Source organism: Thermobia domestica, chromosome 2, assembly GCF_964235325.1.
Source record: "Thermobia domestica chromosome 2, izTheDome1.hap1.1, whole genome shotgun sequence".
Taxonomy (NCBI): domain Eukaryota; kingdom Metazoa; phylum Arthropoda; class Insecta; order Zygentoma; family Lepismatidae; genus Thermobia; species Thermobia domestica.
The window spans coordinates 276,588,968-276,610,574 of NC_137455.1; the positions used below are offsets into that span (position 1 = coordinate 276,588,968).

At 34.2% G+C, this 21,607-nt stretch overlaps 1 protein-coding gene across 3 annotated transcripts in view; it reads left to right on the forward strand.

Annotated features, from left to right (window-relative positions):
• The window catches only part of LOC145678508 (uncharacterized), a 382,498-nt gene that overhangs the window by 274,146 nt on the left and 86,745 nt on the right, over positions 1-21,607 (forward strand). For 2 of the 3 annotated variants that reach the window (XM_081748733.1, XM_081748730.1), the window contains exons 4-6: positions 2,543-2,647; positions 3,271-3,354; positions 8,686-19,920. In XM_081748733.1, the coding sequence (XP_081604859.1) occupies positions 2,543-2,647; positions 3,271-3,354; positions 8,686-19,920 (11,424 nt within the window). The remainder of the gene's footprint in view (positions 1-2,542; positions 2,648-3,270; positions 3,355-8,685; positions 19,921-21,607) is intronic. The other variant, XM_081748732.1, reaches the window with a different exon arrangement.

The window sequence follows — 21,607 nt, forward strand, 5'->3', positions numbered from 1 at the left end:
TTCAAAAGGGAAACAATAATATAACATTTCAAAAATTGATTACGACAGAAACCTGTTGCAGACAATGACCAATTGAGGAAGTAGTTTTTGCGTGATGATGACGTTCGTAAATAAAAGTTACTATTATAAAATAGATACATTGGAATACCGACGTAGCCTTGAATCTATATTGATTGTAGATTTACAAAATAAGTTATTTATCAATGCCATATCAATGCATATTAATATAGCATGCTGAATGGTTAGCGTTTGGCGCAGTTTTGTGTACTGGAGATCAGGGTTCGAGTTCTTGTGGGACTACCATGTTAAGCCGTTGATCAATGTGTCAAAACCCTTGAGAATGGTGATTTTTTTTTTTAAGGCGATGTAAAGGATATATAATTATTTTCGTTGACACTTACCTTCAAGTGACCTTTCTTCAAAATAAGCTATTACATACCTAGTGTAATTGATTTATCGGCAAGAGATAATCGAAGTGGTCGCCACAGATCTGAAAAGTAGAAAAGACAAGGCAAGGTAATTTCAGAAAACCAGAAAATGAAAAATCCTAAAATAATAAGTTTAAATTCAGGGAAATTAGCTAACATTTGAGAATACTATAGGAAATATCATTGATTAATAGATATAAGAGCTAAAATTAAAGAAATAAAAGAACTATATATATATTGACGTGTCTTTTAACTTTGAATCTACTGTGTTCTGATAAAGTGTTATCTCTCTATCTTTAATAATAATTTCCCTAGAATTAACAAGTTTTATTTTTTCTCTTTTGTTTTTCTCATACTTTGACGATCAGCCATTTGCAGCTTGAAAGCTCAATATTTCTGCTCAATGCTATCAGTGTGTGTTTATAATGTAAAATCATGGATACATATATATATATAGCTTATTTATCATTGTCATATAAATGCATACTAATATTAGCGTTCGGCACAGTTTTTGGTACTGAAGGATTCTATTTTTTGTAGGACTACTATGTACTTAATTATTTACATCACAACCAAGAACAATACTAGAGAAGAAATCTTTGGCCAATAATTAAGATAAAATTTATCAATACATATATGTATAGTATTTTTAGAAGAAAAATGTTATTTTTAAAACTTATTAGTATGTTTGAAACGGATTGAAAATTGTTGTAAATGATCTTATTCTCTTTCTCTTTAATATGGTAATTGAAATAAATAAATAAATAAATAACGTAATATACATGATGCATTTAAATTTTCATTTAAGGAAAACCATATTAATAGATTTACTACATTTAACGAAAGAAAATTATAAATGAAACATCATCACTAATGTAGAAAGTATTGATATACATCGCTCCCGAGATGATATATAGAGAGTCTATTTGTATATGGATATTTGAATAATTATTGTATAATTCTTCTTCCTAGGATTCTCCTACAATAGTCTATGTGCGTTTGTTCATATCTTATTATGTTTCTGAGTTCATAAACTTTAATGTTAGCAATTCTTTTTCTTCAGGTTTTTTATTTTCTACTTTGATACCTTTGTTTATTTTTGCTCTGGATTTTAGTACAGTATCTTTCAGTCACGAGAGGGTGAAAGCACTGGAAGTGTACATAATTTTAAAAACATAAGCTTAGATTCAGTGGTTTGTCACTTAAGAATCTATTTGAAGCAAAATATTTTATATGTTTATTTAGATATGTTAATTTAGTATTTTTTTAAATGAAACACAATTCATTCTATTTTAAAAACACAAAACGTGTTAAAATATTAAAACCTCATATTATGTATTTTAGTGAAACTTTTTCTATGATGAACACTTCAGTTATAACACATCAATATTTAATGAAAACGCCAGTTTAAGAAGAAAATCCCCTAGCTACTCATTAAATAGGAATTAAACTGCAATAAATTCAAAAGTTCAAGATCGGGGTCTCTTGCTTGCAAATGCAATGAAGTACGTGCTCGTAGATATACGAGCTTGTTGGGGGGGGGAGGGGCTAGCTTTGAGAAATAGACTTTCAAAACAAAGTAGAATGTCAGAGATGAGTCTTAAGTTGGTGACTGATAACAATCTTGATTGGCAAAGAACGATACTCAATAGCGATCTTCTGCTTCTAAGGCTAAGAACCTAGGATTTCTTAAGTCATGCAGTTAATTAACTTGAATTAATTAATCAAGTAAAATCTTGTGAAAGAGTATGCAGAGTTAGGAAATTTTAGAGTTTATGACTTAAAGTTTTACATATATATAAAATGTCTTAAAATAACTTTAATTAATAAAAAAAGTCAGTAAATTATAATCTGCTCTGAGATTTTAAATTCAGTCTGAGGAAATTATTAAATGCGGTATTCGTGTTACCAAATAATTTACGATCTCTAATATCTTAATAATTTGACTAAAACTAGCTTTTTAATAGTAGTCGAGTTTGTAGATATCAGAATCTAAATATATTATTCACCTAACTACTCTTCACTATTTCCGATTGTTGTTTTTCAGTTAAGTTTTAACTAAGTTTGTTATTATTATTTATTTATTTATATATTTTTCTTCTTACTTTTTGAAGAATGTCTGCCACTCCAACACCGATGTCTGTGTGGATGGCCGCGATGCGTCGACACAGAATTAGTCGGTGACGGTGTCAAAGACTGCCAGGATGGATCGGACGAAAGTAAGTTTTTGAAATTTCTATCTAAACAATTTCCCTTTAATAATAATTTGGCAGGTTTTTTCGGAATAGTTTATTAATAAAAAGATACGTTGTTTGCGTAATTTATGCATGAAAATACATTATTAGGTAACAAAGAGAAGAAAAAATGCAGAAAAAAATAGTTTTCAGCTTCGATTTTGAGAATATTGTAATTTATATTTATTTTCATTTTCAAACTTTATTTATTTTGATATTCATTTAACTTCTATGTTGAACAATAAATATATAAAATTAGTGTGTCTTTCTTAGTAGTGACAAATTAAGAACAAAGCATTTTACAGACGTTATTGCTTATCATAAAGGAAAATCACAACCAATATGCCTAATCTAAGCTTGGCTTCTACTTCAACTCTTTCCTAAATATTAAATAAAGAAATCTCAACTTGTATTTGCATCAAGTAAAAAATACTTTTGACTGAAATGAGACGTGTAACTTATCTTTGACTTTAATTTTTTCGAATATTTTCTGATGAAAAAGATATTTTAGTTCAAGTTCATAAATTTACATATTTCTGCTTCATAATTTCAAGTCAATCAAATAAATTATAACGTGTATTTATAAAGTTTATAATTAATTGTTTCAGAAGAAGTTGACGAAGGTTACATATGTGAAGAAGGAAATGATATAGTAACTGGTGACGTAATTAGAACTAAACGAAGAGCTGCAGGTAAATATTGCTATACATTATATTTTCTCCTTAAAGATTATATATATATATATATATATATATCCTAAAGATAGGGTGTAGGCTTCCGTATGAATGTTTGAGAATAACATGATCATAGTTAATCCCAAACTTTAGCTTAGAAATTAGTTATCTTTTATTTTGATATGCATAGTAGGGTGAACAAGCTTTTGGTAGAAAAGAAATTCTACAAGTGTTACTATAAACATCTCATTTATAAGTTGTTTTAAAAGCTTCTGTTTACTATTTCCATCAAATTTGTTAGGTTTAAATGGTTTCAGAATATAGATCCACACATTAATTTCCACAAGGGATACGTATCAACAACTATTCTACATACCAATCGAATATTGCTTATTATTCGATTATATAGAATTATATATTAGTTATTATAAGAAGCTATAATTGTGAAGGAGTTTTATGAATATGGTTCATTTTGTTAGATTTACTATGTAACAATAATTTTTGTTAAGGACAATTTTCAGCAAGTAAGACTCAATGTTGTACAAACCACAACAAATTGTCAGTCTATAATAACTACTAACTAGACATCGATGATAAGTAAATTAATTATATTTAACTTCTTCTATACTATCCTAAAATAGCTACGCAATATATTTTTTTTTTAAAAAAAAGAAAAACTTGATTGTTTTGTGTTACGTGTAGCCTTCTATTTGCTTATCGTCTATTTTGGGTTTATGTTCTCCTTCCTTCTCTCTATCTTCCTAATACTTTACTTTAGTACAATGCGTTTATACTTCAAATCTTCATCACCAAAAGTAATTTTCAGATTTTGTTTTAGAAAACCTCCTACAAACACTAATAACTATTAATAAAAATCTGACTTAATACAGTGATTATCAGCTCTTTTTATGAATGATAATATGTGGTGTTAAATATGAATAAATTTAATTACTTATTTACAATATTTGCTTTAGTATTACAAAAGAAAATGGCATTCTAAAAATCAAAAATGGAATAAAAATTTAGCACTGAAGTACTATATGCAAATCAGTAGAAATCATATTATAGCCATGAATATTATATATATTACCAGTATTATAAATTTAACTAATTTAAGTTTTGAAAATTTTTATTGTCGAGACTTGTTAATGAGCATTACAATAAATGAACACAGAAATTAAAATAACTGATGTTATATGTGATTTCAGGTTTGTACTTGGTACTGTTCTTTAAGCTGCGGCTCCTCTCTCGACATTAGTAAGAGTATAAAGCTTAAATTTACCTTGAAATTGTAATTGATATTACATTCTAATTAAACTTTCGTTATACTTAATTGCGCCCCAAAAGCACATCACGATTTCTGTTAGTGAAATCGAAAAAGTAATAATTTCATTACTTCCGTCAATAAAATAGAAGTTTCTTTTTCTTGTTTTTCATTTGTCACTTGTATCTCTCTTGGCGTCTAAGAGCACAAAAGTCTTATTACTCTTTTAGTTCCTTTATCTGGCATCTTTTAAGTAGTTTGCAGTGTTTCCAATTTTTTTTCTTTTCTATGTGTTATATTGCATCTGTGTTACGTTTTCTTTTTCGTTTTATTTTTTTCGGTTTTTCATTTCCCCTTAATGTGACATACAAGAGATATATAACTGTGGATACAACATGACCGCTAAATTTTGGAAAGCGATTCTGTATACCAAATGAAACAAGAAAATAAACATGGATCTTTCTTTCAAAGCAAGCTTATAACTTCCTAAAACTAAACATAGGCTTTTGAAGCGTATATCTAAAGCGACTCGAGAGAAGCTATACATAAACTAGTGTAATTTCTGTCTAAAAATCCGTCTTTGTAAATCGTACATTACCCACATAACAAACTTGAGACTTTTTAGAAGGCCAAGTATCAGAAGAATTTCTAGCAGTTACTGAAGTTCCTTTTTTAAGTTCCGTTATTATATATAGATTTAGAAATGCGTATATTATAGAGGTCTTAATTTCGTTATAATTCCTCAAGTCGCATTAGCTGACATATTTTTCAAGGTAGGGCATTTTGAAATCTGATTTTTGCCAATTTTGACATCTTATATCTCTGCCAGATATGTTTTTTAATCCATTGTTATTAGAACTTTTTCTTCATTTGGTACAGAGAATACTTCCCAAAGTTCGGTGCTGTTATTTTTCTGCAGCCTATATTAACATCATTGCTTTTGTAATTATCAGCGGATGCACATTCTAGTATATATGTCTGTTGATGTATCATTCACAGAAGAATGTCAAGAGTAGAATAAACGGGAAAGTTGACTCAAGCAGAACACTGCGAAGAGAGATAAAATGAAAAATGTTTTGACGTTTTCTCCAATTTTGTTACGAAATCTACTGGCTTAGCAATACTATAGCTATTTCCGAAGTGAGAGCGTAGATTTAAATCATTTTCTCCTATATTAATTATTTTTACCACTCTGTCTAGATACTTAAATTGCACATTCGGAGAAGCCTAAATCATATTCACTAGGTAGCAAATTTTGACTGAGATTACATAAAATTCTAGTCAAGGGAGAAGATAATGAAGACAAAATCGTACACTTTTAATTTGTTTTGTATATATGATTACTAGGATCAGCAGAGTTTGTTAGGTAGGAATATATTAAAAATAAAATAAAATAACATTTATAACCTTAATGATTTCCTTGGTTGAGCCAAAGAAGGAATATATGAATACGATTGATAGTTCTATTCTGTGCTTATTACAACAATTGTTTTTGAAGCCAGATTCTAATTGTAGCTATTCTATCTCTGTCTAGATCTATGATAATAAGCTTTCATTAGTGACATAGTTTATTTTTTTCTCTTTTTGAAATAATATTTTTAATATTTCTTCGATTTCAATCATATTGATCGAAAATAGAAATAATTTGAATTTTTAGTGCTATTCAATAGTTATGTCTCGCAGTGCTTTCTTAAATGAAGTGATAAGATTTCGAAATGATCGCTGAGAAACATGTCACACATGTTAACATCATAGTTTTAAGCGTGAGATATTTGTCAGCTACAATCAACATCTTGCAAAATCTTATTACATTATTCTGTTCCTTTTCTTAAGTTCAAATTTTCAATTTTTACTTTCCTTTTATTTGATTTAAGCTATTTTTATTGACGTGTTGTTTAACTGCAAATTCTTAAAACAGAATGGCTAAGTTTTAAACAAATTAAATAGCACTTTTTAGAATCAAAATTAATTTTATTTTTGTGGAGATCAGACGTACAAATCTTAAATTTCCTCTAGAATCTTCTTTTCTCTTCCTACCTCTGATAATTCCAAAATTATTTCATAACATTGTTTTTGTTTCTTTCATAGTCAAGTGACTAGCGCACATAGTCTGGAATCTAATCTGATTGGATACTTAGCCTCAGATGAAAAGCCAAGTCATCGAATCTGACTTGAAGCAAAAAATTATTTCTTGTATAGTTTTGATAATGAAAAGCGACAGTAAACTAATCAATCAATATCCTAGCTCACTTATTGATATCGTCTGTCTCTGATAGGCTTCAAAACACAGCCAAGGAATGTTTAAATATATATATATATATATATATATATATATATATATATATATATATATATATATGTTAATTTTGATGTTCTCACTTTGATTCAATTTGCTTGCAACTTATCTTCTTATATATCCATATGTCGAAAGCTGTAGAAGATTTACTTGTTATATGGCTATTTTCACAATAGTAAAGGCTTAAAAGATGTGTTGCTAACATTCTGGACAAATGATAAAATTAGAGCTTATAAATGCAACGTATTACAACAGCATTAACAAATAATTACAAAAGAAATGATGTTTCTTTGTTTCAACTTACTTGCTTATGTTTACTGGTATTATTTTATTGATTTATTTATTTGTGTTATAAACTTTTTTTTTTTTTTTTTTGGTGTAATGTAGTTAGACTGCTTCTTTTCAGAAAAAAAAAGACTTGTGACAAAACTAATGACGCATTTGACAGTATAAATATTTCTTGTGACCTCTTTTTCAATATATATAGGTATATAAATATATTATGTTGTAAAACTATTTTGTTCTTTCTTCACTGTTTCTGTTTTCTGTGTGGATCTGTTCAAATTGTGGGCAAACTGGAGACGTAAAGTTTAAACCTATTTATACATTTAATTTTTAGTACTGTATTTAAACACAATACTTAAGTGAAAACAACCATCAGCAAAAAAGGTAGTATTAGAATAAATTCAATTTTTAATTTCTAGCTTTTACATTTCATTATTATTCTAATTTATGGAATGCCTCATTAGCAATAATAATAAATAGTCTTTGCACAGTAGCTAGGGTCAATGCAATCTTATTATTATTTTAAGTATCTTTTGATCACCCATCAGTTTTGACGTGAGTCACAGTCTCCCTACCATAGCTTACGAGGAATTTAAATTATTTTTATTTCTATGACCATATCAGGACATTTTATACACTTGTAGTTTCAACTTTTGGTCCAATCTGATCTGAACCAAAATGGGAAAATCTTCTAAGTAGCCATCAACTGTCGTCATGCCACTTTTGGTACAAATCAGTCAAGTCATTCTTGAGAAATGATGAAAAACCATTGTAACGGGAACTACTAATATACATTTCATTATCAGAAGACTGTCATCTTTATTTATTTCCAATTATTTATTGAAGTTTGCTCAAAACTTAAGGCAGTATTTGCATTATTTTATGATGTTAAAAAAATATCTCAAGAACTTTCTATTCTTTCTCGTCAGTGTCCGTTTAATGTACGAACTTACAAGAAAATCTTGAAAAGTAAGAAATTCTATCTTTGGATAACCGTCTAGGGCTTCTTACAACCTTTTTAGAACATGACTCTGAATAACCTTAGAAAACTTTACATATATATATATATATATATATATATATATATATATATATGTATATATTGTTTCGTGTTTCTTCTTTTCAATTAGTAGCACAATTATTTACTATTATTGGAAATTATTTATTAAAGTTATTGAATAATTTAAATACAATATAATGAATTTCTTAATGAGCAGTGTTATTGCAAATAAAAATCTACTTGAGTAATGTATCTATACACATATTCTAAAAATAATAATTGCCTTATTAATAGGAAATTGGGTGTAATGTAATTTTCAAAACTGTTGCACTCCAATAGAAGATCTTTTTAAAATAATAAATAAATTCGTATCCTCCACTCTGACTAAAATGATTGTCTCCACCAAATCAATTTGAACATATTCACACATTTATGTTTCTGTGACGAAAAAAAAAACTGTTTTTCTTGTATTATCTGTCCTATCACTTTTTCACAAAACACTAGATGTCAGCACACGCGTGGATGGTCCTGTTACTACCTCCATGTTTATGGGAGAAGATGCAACTAGGATCCGGCCCACAGGATTGCTGACGTCTACAGTTGGTACTTTCATCAATGAAGGCACAACAACAGAGTACGCTACAAAAGTTTACGGAACATATGTAGATGGTCAATATGCTAAGATCGTAAGCACCAGTTCGAGGGTATTTTTTGAAGTCCCGACTGTAGGCGGTTCAGACGTTCTCGATCAAATAAGACCAACAGGACTGATATCGAGTATTACTGCTACTAGAGTTAACGGTTTTGCAACAACAATTCACACTACAGAATATTATCGGACTTACATTGACGGTACTTATGCTCAGTTAGTATCTAGTTATTCCAACGTCCACTACCCTCCTTGGCATACAGATCCTATTATTGCATCTGATATAGGTACAAAGAATTTTAGCCCTGTTCAATCTGGACACATTTACCAAACAGCTATCAATGTATTGGTTCCTCCTGGCTCAATCGATAAGGATGTTATTGATGTGTCTCCAGTTAAGAAGAAGTTTCACAGCACTATTACTCCCACAAAAGCATCTGATGCAAAATCAACAAATGGAATATTGGAAGAGTTACAGGGAACATTTAGGCCAATCAATGAACTTGCATCTGTAGTTGTAGGATTTGATTTGGGGGACAATCAGGTGTCTCCAGCCACCAACCAAGTTGTAACTGTTACAGGAACACACGGAGCCTTCGTGAACTCAGCAGAACAAGGGAAGGAGACAACATACAATGTATTTACGGGAACTTACGTTAAAGATTCGAAAACATATTTGTTCTTCTTTGGCAATAGTGCTTTGAACAGTATTAATCCAACAAGTGTCAACTTTGTGAAACCTACTCAGAGTGTTGAACTAAATGACCAAGAGCTTATCGTTGAGGAAGGAAGTAATGACAGAATCGTTGTTAATGTCGGGAAACAGGTAAATATACTAGTCCCTAAAATAAAAACGGGTCAAGCGGGTAATCTTAATATGTTAACTGGAGCAGCAGAAATTGACGGAAGCAAAATGGGTGGTGTGTTTATCGAAGGGTCAGAAGACACCTCTGGATTCAGTATAAACGGAGCTTTTCGTTCTAGACCAAGTGTTGCAACAGAAATGCTAACTGTAACAATTGGAAAAGGATTGGCTCAAACCAAAGTTTTCAGAGAAACTATCAACCCAACATCAGTAAGAGCTAATGATCGAACAGTGTATCGATTCTTCAACAGAAATCCAGCTCTTCGAGAGAGGTTCCGGTTAAGTTACAGTACTCAAACTGTAGGAAACAGAGGTAGTAGTTCAGTCTCTGTAAGTCGTGGAAGTGAAGAACGTGAAGATATAGAAAATCTTCTTAAAGCCAGACGAATTGATCTTCCTAAAAGAATGGCACCTTCTGAAGGCTTTAGACCATCCAAAGTTCAGAGACCATCTCTTCCAACATATACAGTTGGTCAAAATTATCAGGAAAAGGATAACGAAGAGAATGTCCAAGTGGTGGTAAATGTTGAACGCAATGTAGAAAGTCAAGTCGGAAATAGTCCTATCTTAAGACCAAGGAAAAACTTTAGATTTTTATCTACTGGTAGATCTCGAGTAGGGAAAGCATTTAGAGGATTTCAGATTATTAATGATAAAGAAGATCTCCAAGAAGGAGCATCAGAGATGGCTACTGTTACGTATCTTGGATTTGCAGATTTTACAACTACTATTGGAAACACTGTCGTTGTTTTTATGCCGAGAACTAAAGATGGCACAGAATTGCGAGTGGAAGGTAAACAAACCGCTTATCAAGTTAGACCGACAGTCATTCGTTTTCCTTCTGCATCTTCATCAAAATTTGATAGTGAGTCGAACAGAGTTGTATCAAGCATTAAAACATTTTATTCTCATACACCAGGTATGGTAACTAGAACAGTTACTGGTCATTCTTTAACAATGGAGACGTCAGTTCCTACAGTTGTAGTTGCTTCCAATGGAATCAGGAAAGACAAAGCCGGTGACTTTGATGAGCCAATTCAACCAACAAATGTTCCTTTCGAAATCATTGGGTCTCAAACAGTTATGAGAGACTTTTCCAATTTAAAATCAAAAATTTTGATGCAACAGGAAGGACTAGAAACCATTGTATATGAACCTGTACATTTAATATCACCAGCAGACGTATCATCACCTACGCCACCTATAGATTCATCTTCAGCTTCTCAACAAGAAGTGGTCAGGATTCAATCTAATGTTGAGTCATCGACGCAAGGGAAAGATACAATAAAGATTCAGCCAACACAGCCCTCGTCGTTTGCAAAAACAGAGACTCAAGTATACAACACTGAAGATCGATTTCCTATTGGCTTAGTAAAATCAATTGGAGGCACCAGAGCTTTCAATGGAACAACTACATTGTTTACCTCACTGATTTATGGAACATACATTAATAATAATTATGCACAGATCATACATACTACATCTAGCATATTCTATGTAGCTGATAAGACTGAAAATCCTCTGTCAAATACAGACATTCGACCTACTGCCAGTATTGATTTGCCATCCCAAACTAGAATTCCGTCTTCAAGAGAAGAAACAGAGACTACAACTGAATCTACCACTACTACAACGACTGATCGAGAAACAACAACAACTAACAATCCTAATGCCAGTGAACAGGACACTACTACAGAAAGTAGAACAACAGTTGGTTCTGATGATACTAGTTCAAGTTCGCATGAAACTACGACTGAAAGTGAACTGCTAAATGAAGTAGAAACTGGAAGAAAAATCAGCTCTAGACCAGGAGAACAAGTTATTGTACCGGGAGACGCTAAAAATATAGATAAAGGTGTTCTTTCTAAACCTCAGAAGGGAAGTGAACAATCTTTAGGAGATATAATAACTCAAATTATCCCTACCACAGTCTACAAAACATACACTTACTTCACAACATTCTTCATTTCCAGTGGTTCAGGAACATCAACCACTGTTACGAGCAGAGACGTAACAACTTCAGAAGTTAAGTACGTCACCAGTCTTTACCGAGCACCAGTTCAAGGAACTCAGGGTAATTTAATTGAACCTACTCCTAGTTTTTCATTGAGTTCACCACAAGAAACTACAACTACAACTCAAGAGACAACAACTGAAGAATCTACATCCAAGATACCTGAGTCAGTTACGCCTCCTCTAACTACTACTCCAGTATTAACAGATGTAGAGAATGAAGAGAGGGAGGAAGAGGACGATATTGAAGACGGAGAAGAAATTGAATTAATATTCAAAACATTGTATACAACATACACATATTTAACAACTTATTTCCAAGATTCAACATCCAGTGTGTTAAGTAGGGAAGTTGTGGTAACTAACACAATAACATCTACTCAAGAGAGATACGCTACAGAACCATCTGTAGCTGGCTTATTTCAGAGAGAAGATTCTCTGGTAGAATCTCACTTACCTTCAACTGAAGTATTAGAAACTGAATCAGAACTCCCAACTAGTGTAGGTGTTGGACGTCCAACAACAAAATACTTTTCTGATTTGGATCTAGAATTGGAACCTTCACCGACATACACGAGGAGTGATATTATAGATGATTTAGCTACAACTATATTGAAAACCTTTTACACAACTTACACTTACTTTACATCAATCTTTGTAGACGGAAAAACAATGGTATCTAGCAGAACAGAAGTATATTCAAATGTCGTAACACCTAGTGGATATATATTACCGACATCATCTTTGGAAGAAATAGCATCATCCGATATCTTGCTTGATAGTTCTGCCATTGAACCTAGTTCAGATGCATCGCTAGTAAGTCCAACAGCGAATTTAGAAACAACACTATCCACAACATACAAACATAAAACAACAATTACTAGAAACGGGAAACCATATGTTGAAAACTATTATGAGATATATACAAACGTGATATCTGCTGATAAGACAATTAGGTCTGGAATATTAACAACTATAAAACCTACAGCTACAATTAAATCTCCAATTGCTTCGAGAGACATAATTGGTATTGATAATATAGCTCAACCTCTAGTTGATCCAGCATCGGACGAAAATAACAATAGATATTCACAACACTCCGAAGTTACAACAGAATCATCAACTTCCGAAGTAACAACAGAGACTACAACAGAAAGTAATAAATTGAGTGACAGGAATGATTATCTAGAAGATCAAGAATTGTCAGAAAGTAATACGGATATCGAACCTTCTCCTACTTTAATCTTACAAACATCATATACAACGTATACCTTTTTCACAACACTTTACCGAGGACAGTCTACTCAAATAGTAAGTAGACTTGAAACAGAGACTAATATCGTTACAGAAACATTAAAACCTCAGAACAAACAACCAGTTTATGTTACTCCTGAGGCATCGTCTGTATTTCCTATTACGTACTTTACCACATTTACTTATTGGACTACTCTGTACAAAGGTGGAAGTTCAGTTGTTACCAGTAGAGAAGAAACTGTATCAAACATCGTAACACCTGGAGTAGATGACATTGAACCAACTTCAATTATTATTACTCCTACCGAAGCTTTGAAAACAGTTACAGTGCAGCCAACGCCTGAACCACAATTGACTACTTATTACACGACTTATACTTATTTCACAACTTCTTATATTGGAGAAAATACGATTGTAAATAGTAGGTTGGAAACAGTAACAAACGTCGTTTCTGGATCCCTTACGCCTACTATAGAAGATAACGAAATTCAGACAGCTAGAGCAATTGGAAATGTACCCGCGAGTGAACAGGCTCTCCTTGATAAATCAACTGCTCCTGTAAAGGAAAGTAAAGTACTGCCAACTGGTCTTCTATCTACGATTGTAAAAAGTGAGATCAATGATGGAACAACTACATTGTTTTCGACTGATGTATATGGTACTTATATAGATGGGTTGTACGCTAAAGTTTTAGAAAGTTCGACTGAAATTATAACACCTACCGCCACAGAGAAGACCTCAGCTACAGGCTTACCAACTGGAGTAGTGTCAATCAATGAAGGCAGTATAGTAGATGCAGAAGGATTAACAACAACTTTCTTTACTACCAAAGCGATAGGAACATACATCGGTGATCTATACGCTCAAGTCGTAGAAAGTACAACAAGTCTTTACGTGAATCCAGATAAAACAGAAGAACCCAGTTCTACGAGCGCTTTGAAAACGGGATTAGTTCGACTAATTGAGGGATCGATAATTAAAGATGATACTACTACATTCTATGAATCTAGGATTATTGGAACTGTAATTGACGGCAGGTATGCGCAAATTATAGAAAGCACGTCTAGCTTCCACATAGTACCTACAGCAACCGCTTCAGGAACAACAGTGTTACCAACATCTGCTGTGGATGCTATTACAACAACTGCTCCACCTATCCTAGAAGGTTCTATAACTGAAACACCTGATGATGAACGTAGAGAAGACGACAAATCCGAATCTGAAGATAGTGATGAAGAAGATGTGCCAAGTGCTGGCCGAGGCCGTGTAACTTCTAGGTTAACATTTTCTAGTAAACGAAAATCGTTCGTTCCTAGTATTAGACCATTTGCTTCGAGAAACAGACCTTCATTTTTCCCACGTCGTCGACCCACTAGTGCTACTATAATCACAAGAACTTCTCTAACACCCACTGTAACTGCTACGCCAGCCAATTCTGTTGAAGGTAGTTTTACAAGATACAGATATAATAATAGGCGTGGTGGCTCTACACAAGATGTCCGTGCAACAAGCACAAGGCGATTTAGAGGACGAGGTTCATCATCTCCAGGCGGTTACAATCCATCCTCTACTTCTGGTGGTTACTACAGTTCTACAGCTGGTCGGCGGTCTTCCAGTGGCCGTGTATCTCCAACAGCAACTTCAAACTACTATGGAAGTTCACGTAGAGGAGGAAGCTTTAACTTTAGAAGTTCCTATGTTGGAGTTGGCCGTGGCAGCTCGGATCATCCATATGGTAGATCATCGCTAGCGTTGGCAGGTAGCTCTAGATATAGAATCAGGCCAACATCTACGCTCAGAGGAGTCCTACCTACAACACAGCCTATAGAACTTGAAGACAATACAGTTGATGAAGAGGAATCTGGAACAGAACAGGACGAAAATCAAGTTACTGACGCAACAGAAGGACCACGAGAAACCACCACTGAATCTCATTTCAGAAGACCCTTGAGATTTAGAAGACCACTTCCTACACGAGCACCAGCAGCAAGTCCTAGAACACAGACAACAGCTCCTAGACGAGCAGCATTCAGAAGAACATTTGCAAGTAGAAACAGCGTTGATAGTGATTCTGCTGCAACAAACGAAGAACGGACAGATAATAGAAGAGGGAATGCAAGGTTCAGAAGTTCATCTTCAGCTACCACCACTTCCACTACTACCAACAGGCCAACTCGGTTAACTCGACCTAACAGATTACTTGTCCTCAATCGTCCTCGACCTACAGGTGGACTTTTCCCTCCACGGGCTCTTTTCCGACGTCCAGTTCCAGAAGACAAAGAGGAGGAGCCACAGGATGAACAAGAACACCAGGAGGAAGAAGAGAAAAACGAACCAGAGGATGAGCTTGAAAATGGAGATCTGGAAGAAAATGGGGAAGAGGAAGGAATTGACGATTCTGATTACGAAGCTTCAGAGCAAGTGTCAAAATCAGTTGCCTCAGAAGGAAGAAGAACAAGTTTAGCTGCTAAACAAGCACAGGAAAGGAAAAATCAACTACTATCAATAGCTGCTAGATTGCGTCGTTCAAAACGCCAAACAGAATATGGATCAAGGAGTTCAGTTCCCACCAACAGAGGACCCACTCGATATCGAAGACCCACTAGTTCAAGAAGAAATTATTCACCACCTGAAAAATCGAAGGAGGATGTTGTCGAAAACACATATGATGCACCAACGCCATCAAAAGCAAGCTCAGCTCGATATGCGCCCAGATCTCGTTCACAGCCACGAATCAGACCAACTGCTAGCACATCAAGACCACAGTTCACTCTTACCAATAAAGATTCATCGTTTCGATCCAACTTCAGGCGACCTCCCTCCTCTAGAAGAAAGCCTGAAGTGACATCAGAACGATCAGTCACTCGTCCCAAACCACCCAGATTAAGGGCTCATACTGAAGCTCCTCCACCAAGGACTTCTACTAGACGTTATTCTAATTCTCAAAGAAGAAATCCCGGAAGAAGTAGATATAGATCTGACTATGACACCAGTGATTATTATGATTATAAAACATATTCACAATCTTCCTTTGATGGAACTATTACGGTTACACATAAGATCCCACAAGAAGTAACCATTCCTATTGTAAACGGGAAAAATACAGAGTACAAACAAGTTTTAACTGCTAGTCCAAGTACAGAAATATTGCGACCTGATCAGTACACTGCTACTGAAATTGATGGGAATGCTGTTCTTCTTGCCAGTGAAGTCACTAATACAGGATCACATGGAGTTACGGAAGTCACACAATTCATAATAAGAGAAACACCTACTACCAGTGTTACATTTACACCTACATTTATTCGAGGAAGGAAAACGTCTTTTTCACATATTATTCCAAGTACTGTCTATGAAGTAGAAAGAGTAGTAAGCACAATACAAGATCCATTGGCAGCTAACGCGCCTTTGGCAAATATCTTATTGTCTCAACTTCTTTTAGGAAACTTTGGAATACAACCGAACTTCAACCCTCTTCTGGGTCTCAATAATCCTGTAACGCCGGCTACACCAACAACTGAGTTTAAAACTAAAACGACAACATACGTGACCACGGTAACAGACTTTACATCAACAGTGTTGCCAGTTACGCTTCGAGGCAAAGAAATTTTAACAACTGTAGTCGATAGTTCTGTCAATATTATAACGGCAACAGAATTTATAACAGAAACTGTAGTTGTAACTCCTACTCAAAATGTTGGCACACAACTCAACTCCTTGTTGCTTCCAGCATTACTGCAAGCTCAGTTGCTAGGTCAACCACCTCAACCTACAAATCCATTACTTCCTTTACAGCAAGCACAGCTTTTACAACAGCAAGCTCTTCTGAATCAACAATCACCACTTAGTGAAGAGCAGCGTCGACGACCCAATGGTCGCAGACGAAGGCCTAATAAGAGTTCAGAAGAGATTGACGAAGGTGTCCGACCTAGCAGAGAATCAGAATTTGATATCATTACTAGGGAAGAAATCAATGAGTCCCCAACAAGAGCCAAAAATTCATTGCCAAGAAAGAAGCAAGGTAAACATTCTCAATCAAAAGAACCTGATCTTCCAAAACCTATAGAAACAAGTGTCATTACGTTATATGTGTCTGGTAGACGACCTGGAGAATTTAGCACTGTTCTTTCCACGGTAACACTTGATGGCAGTGAAAGTAGTTCTGTGGTTAAAAGGGAAATCATTTCACCAGTGGAAGAAAGAGTAAATCCTTCGAGTTCTTCATCCGTTGAAACAAATGATTTGCTTTCATCCCTCGAAAAAGACCAAGATCTGGATTACTACTTAATGTCTGGTTTTAATGAAATAGAAGGAAGCATGTTTAGTAGTAGTGTCTTAGAAACACAAAGTCTAGAGAGTATTGTGGGTGATGTTAGTAAGTACGTTGCTAGCTCGCCTTTAGATTCTTCAAGTTCTTTAAGTGCAGCCTCAACAACTGGTAAAGCTTCCTCTTCCTCTTCTTCCTCAAGCCAGACCGGTCATTTTTTATCGAAAGGCCCCGCTGAGTCGGCCCCACTCACGCGGAAGGTCAGAAGTCCATCTCGGGGCCTTTTAAGCATTGAAGAAGACGGTGACATAGAAGAAAAACATAATGATGCACATCCTCTACCTCAAACATCTCCAAGTAGTGCACCTAGAAGAAGACGAGTTCGAGTCCGTGTTCCCGTAAATCGTCAGAAACAACTTGAGGAATCGGAACAATCAGATGGAAGAAAGCGAGTTGTTATAAAGCGCATTCCGGTCCGAAACAAACAATTTGATGAAGAAAAGCCACTAGAACATCAAGAATTGCTTAAGCTGTCTGAAGCACGAAATTCTGGGTACTTGAACAAAGAACCTGATGCTGAAATAGCTCACGAAAAGACAATAACACCAGTAACAGAGTCAGTTCCAGATGTGGCGACCAAAGATACTTTTGGGAGACGCAGAGTAAAAATAATTCGTCAACGACCAAAGACTCAAGGAAATAATGATAATGTTCTACCAGATAATGCTCAGAAAAGAAGAGTTGTAGTTACTCGGCGCCGTCGACCACAGGATACTCTAAACACAGAAATACCAAGTAATGCTGTGTTTGAATCAAAGAAGGAAGCTGCGATTAATGCTGAAATCCAACGCAGTTCGATAGCCGATTCGCAACGAGGTGTTTCACAAAGTAAAACAGTAAGTGGAAGCGGTAGACGCAGAGTAGTTGTTACGAGAAAGCGACCTGTAACTTCTGCAACATTATCCGCCGATATTTCATCCAGTAGACAGAGACATAGAGTTGTTGTAACAAAGAAACGTCCAATCCAATCAAGCAAAAAGACAATTGCTGCAGAAGACGTTAGCCCAACCATCACTCAAGGAACACTTTATACAGTGTATACATATCAATACACTGTACAGAATACTGACAAAGATCCTGCTACTTCAAGCAAAGTAGTAACTGTATCACAGGTGATTAAAGATCTACCTCTTCAGACTAATTTCCCAAGGGAAGGCGCTTCAGATGGCTTTTACACTTTGCAAGATAGTTTAGCAACTGTGAATTTAGGTCAGCGAGTAAATGAAGGTATTACTACACAAATTAATCTTGCATCTAAAACACTGCTTCAACTAGGAGAAGAAAATGATAATTTTAACGATCCACAAGCCAAATCGACACATGAACCTCAAAAGCTTACTATGAATGATTTTATTGAACCTTCTACGCAAATCGAGTCTTCGTTTAGTCAAGAACCAGAAATTGAATCACTTACTCTCGCTGATAGAGCTACAGAAAGTTTACCTAAGCAAGTAATTTCCTCTACCCCTGCAAGAAGAAGAGGTTCAGTAAGATTTACATTGCCTAGCGATGGAAAAGTTAAGCAATATTCAGCAATTACCCGAGGAAGATTTGCATCGAAAGAACCTTCAGAAACACCTGCTGTAGATCCAACACAACCAGTTACAGAGACGGAGTCTGTTTCTACTGCATTAGAAGAAATTTTCGAGGAAGATCAACTGCTGAACGACGAGCCTAAACCTATTAATTCAGAGGACAGACTGATTGAGGATTTGAAGGTTGACAAGGAGGAAGAAACACATGATGAAAGTGAAGACAAAGTTGAACATCACGAAGAAGTTGAGGAAGAGCCTGGAAGAAAGAATGAAGAAGAGCCCGAAGAAGAACATGAAGAACAAGAACACGTAGATACAGAAGAAGAAACTGATGAATTATTAGATAGCGAGGAAGAGGATTCAAAATCTTCACAAGGTCCTCGATTTGTTCGTCCCACAAGATTTAGTGTCACAAGAAAGCCCAGCGAAGAATTCCTTAATCGGTTACAGAGCCTAAGAACCAATGCCAAAATAGTGTTTCCTAGTCGCAGACCATCCAGTTCCTCAAGAACACGCACTCCCTTCCACTCGAGGCTTTCTCGAACAAGAAAACCTAAGGTAATAAGCACCACACCAATTCCTACACCTATAATTGCCCCATCAACGTCTGTTGTTTATAAGTCATACACTACGACTACAACATTACCTATTCATGGTGGAGAAGATTTCATCACGTTAACTGTACTCACATCTTCACTGACAAGTTTAGCTAAGTCCGATCTCTACCTCCTAACTGCCTCACCTGAGCTGTTTGCTCCAGTTGAACCTACAGACACTCTGTCATCCATCGTACCAACTAGACATCCAATTAGTGACTCTGACGTAATAGAATCTACAGCACATGAGAAAGAAATTCAAGAAGATAAAACAAGTGCTCAAATTGAACCTACCCCTAGCGTTCCTTCGTTAACAACTTCCACACTCAGTACTCCTGAATTAGAATACACGACACTGACAGTTACAGAAACTCAACAAAAGACTTTTACATATGTAATAACACGCGTAAGTGGAGACGATAAACATGTGACCACTACCACGGAGGTCAAGCCAGTTACTACAACACTACTTCTCACACAACTAGTAACACCAATTTCAGGTGAGTGTTTTGTTTCATATTTTCACAAGAAAATTGCCTTCTTCACCTTTCTTTACGTATTTTTACTATAATTGTTAGCTATTTATGCTTCTGTTATTTGTACTATATTTTCAAACTTGGGTTCTTTCAATGTATTGTGAATTATAGTTTTTACTATTTAGTTCGTTCAAGTTTAGTTCTTCATTTTAAACTTTCTAATTCCAAATCAAAAAATTATGATTGTGTTTTCACAAAAGATAAAATGACTTTTTTTTTTATATACTCTGTTGTAAAATATTATAAAGTTTGCTTTCTCTTATTCGTCATCTCTCAAAATGTAACAATATGTTGCCAGAAATACTGATGTTTTGGAACAATTAGAATTATTTTTAAGTTCTTAATAAATATTAATTTCAAAAAATTGAAATTGAATTTACTAGCACAATAACATTTTCTGTTTTGCCTCTTCAATTGGAAGCATATGAGTTACTTGGTTTCTCTAAATATTCTCTTTCACATAACAATAATGATAACAGTAACATTATTATTACTATTATTATTATTATTATTATTATTATTATTATTATTATTATTATTATTATTATTATTATTATTATTATTATTATTATTATTATATAGAACCAATAGTACGGATATAAAGGTAATAAGGTGTTAATGATGTAGTAATTCTTGCTTAAAAGGCAAAAGAAAAATTATTTTCAGTAATGTTTATCCTCTTTCACTGTATGTTAGTTGGAATCTACAAGATCCGATAATTAAAGAACCCTACTGTGTAAAATTTAATGAGCACAATCCCCTCTAATTGAATAAGATATATCTTGAATCATGGAGGTTTAATATTTTGAACAAAGCATTAATACAGTGTATCGTTACATGGGGTACTTCAGGATTGCAATCATGCAGATTCGTAGTAAGGAATGCATAATGTTCAGCAAAAGATACAGTAAAGTGTAATGTATTTCTATTTTGCTGCAAAATTTAATACATAACTATTGTTTAACATGTTCTTCTTGTATATGTTGATAAGACCTGCATTCCATGAATGACATTGACTACTATGAACGCAACAGTTCTGTGTAGATTAGCCAGATACAACGTATCATCCTATCTTTTATAGTTCCTAAGTCATTAATGTAATTAGGTACAACAGATGTTTTAGTTGTCCTAACAAACATATATTATATAGGTACAGATCGGGTGAGCAAGGCGACTAAAATGTAGAAAATGCACAACTAGTTTGGTTGTCAAGAAGTAGTATCACAACATTCACTGTATTGTTAATTAATACAATATGGTGCTCAATGTAATATGGTGCTACATGCTACTGTAAAATAGAGAAGTCAAGATGTCCATGCGTTTGAAGCTGTGAAACAACGAAATTGAAACAAATACCTCGAAACTTTCGAAAGTTAATGGAACAAGACATAAGATCTTGGACGAATTTCTTAAAATAATAATAAATAATAAAACTGCAGATAATAAGTAATGCAGAAAAGTCATGCCATTCTGTAAATTTTAATTAACATAAAAGTTTTTGTTGGAACAGAAGGAATTGTTGAGTAAGGGAAAGCTTATGAAGCTGTAAAGAAAAAAAGTGTTTTCACAATTTAGCTAATTATCAACATACTTAAATATGGCATATTCATTCCTCAGGATGTTTCGTGACCACTGATGGATTCTTGTACGT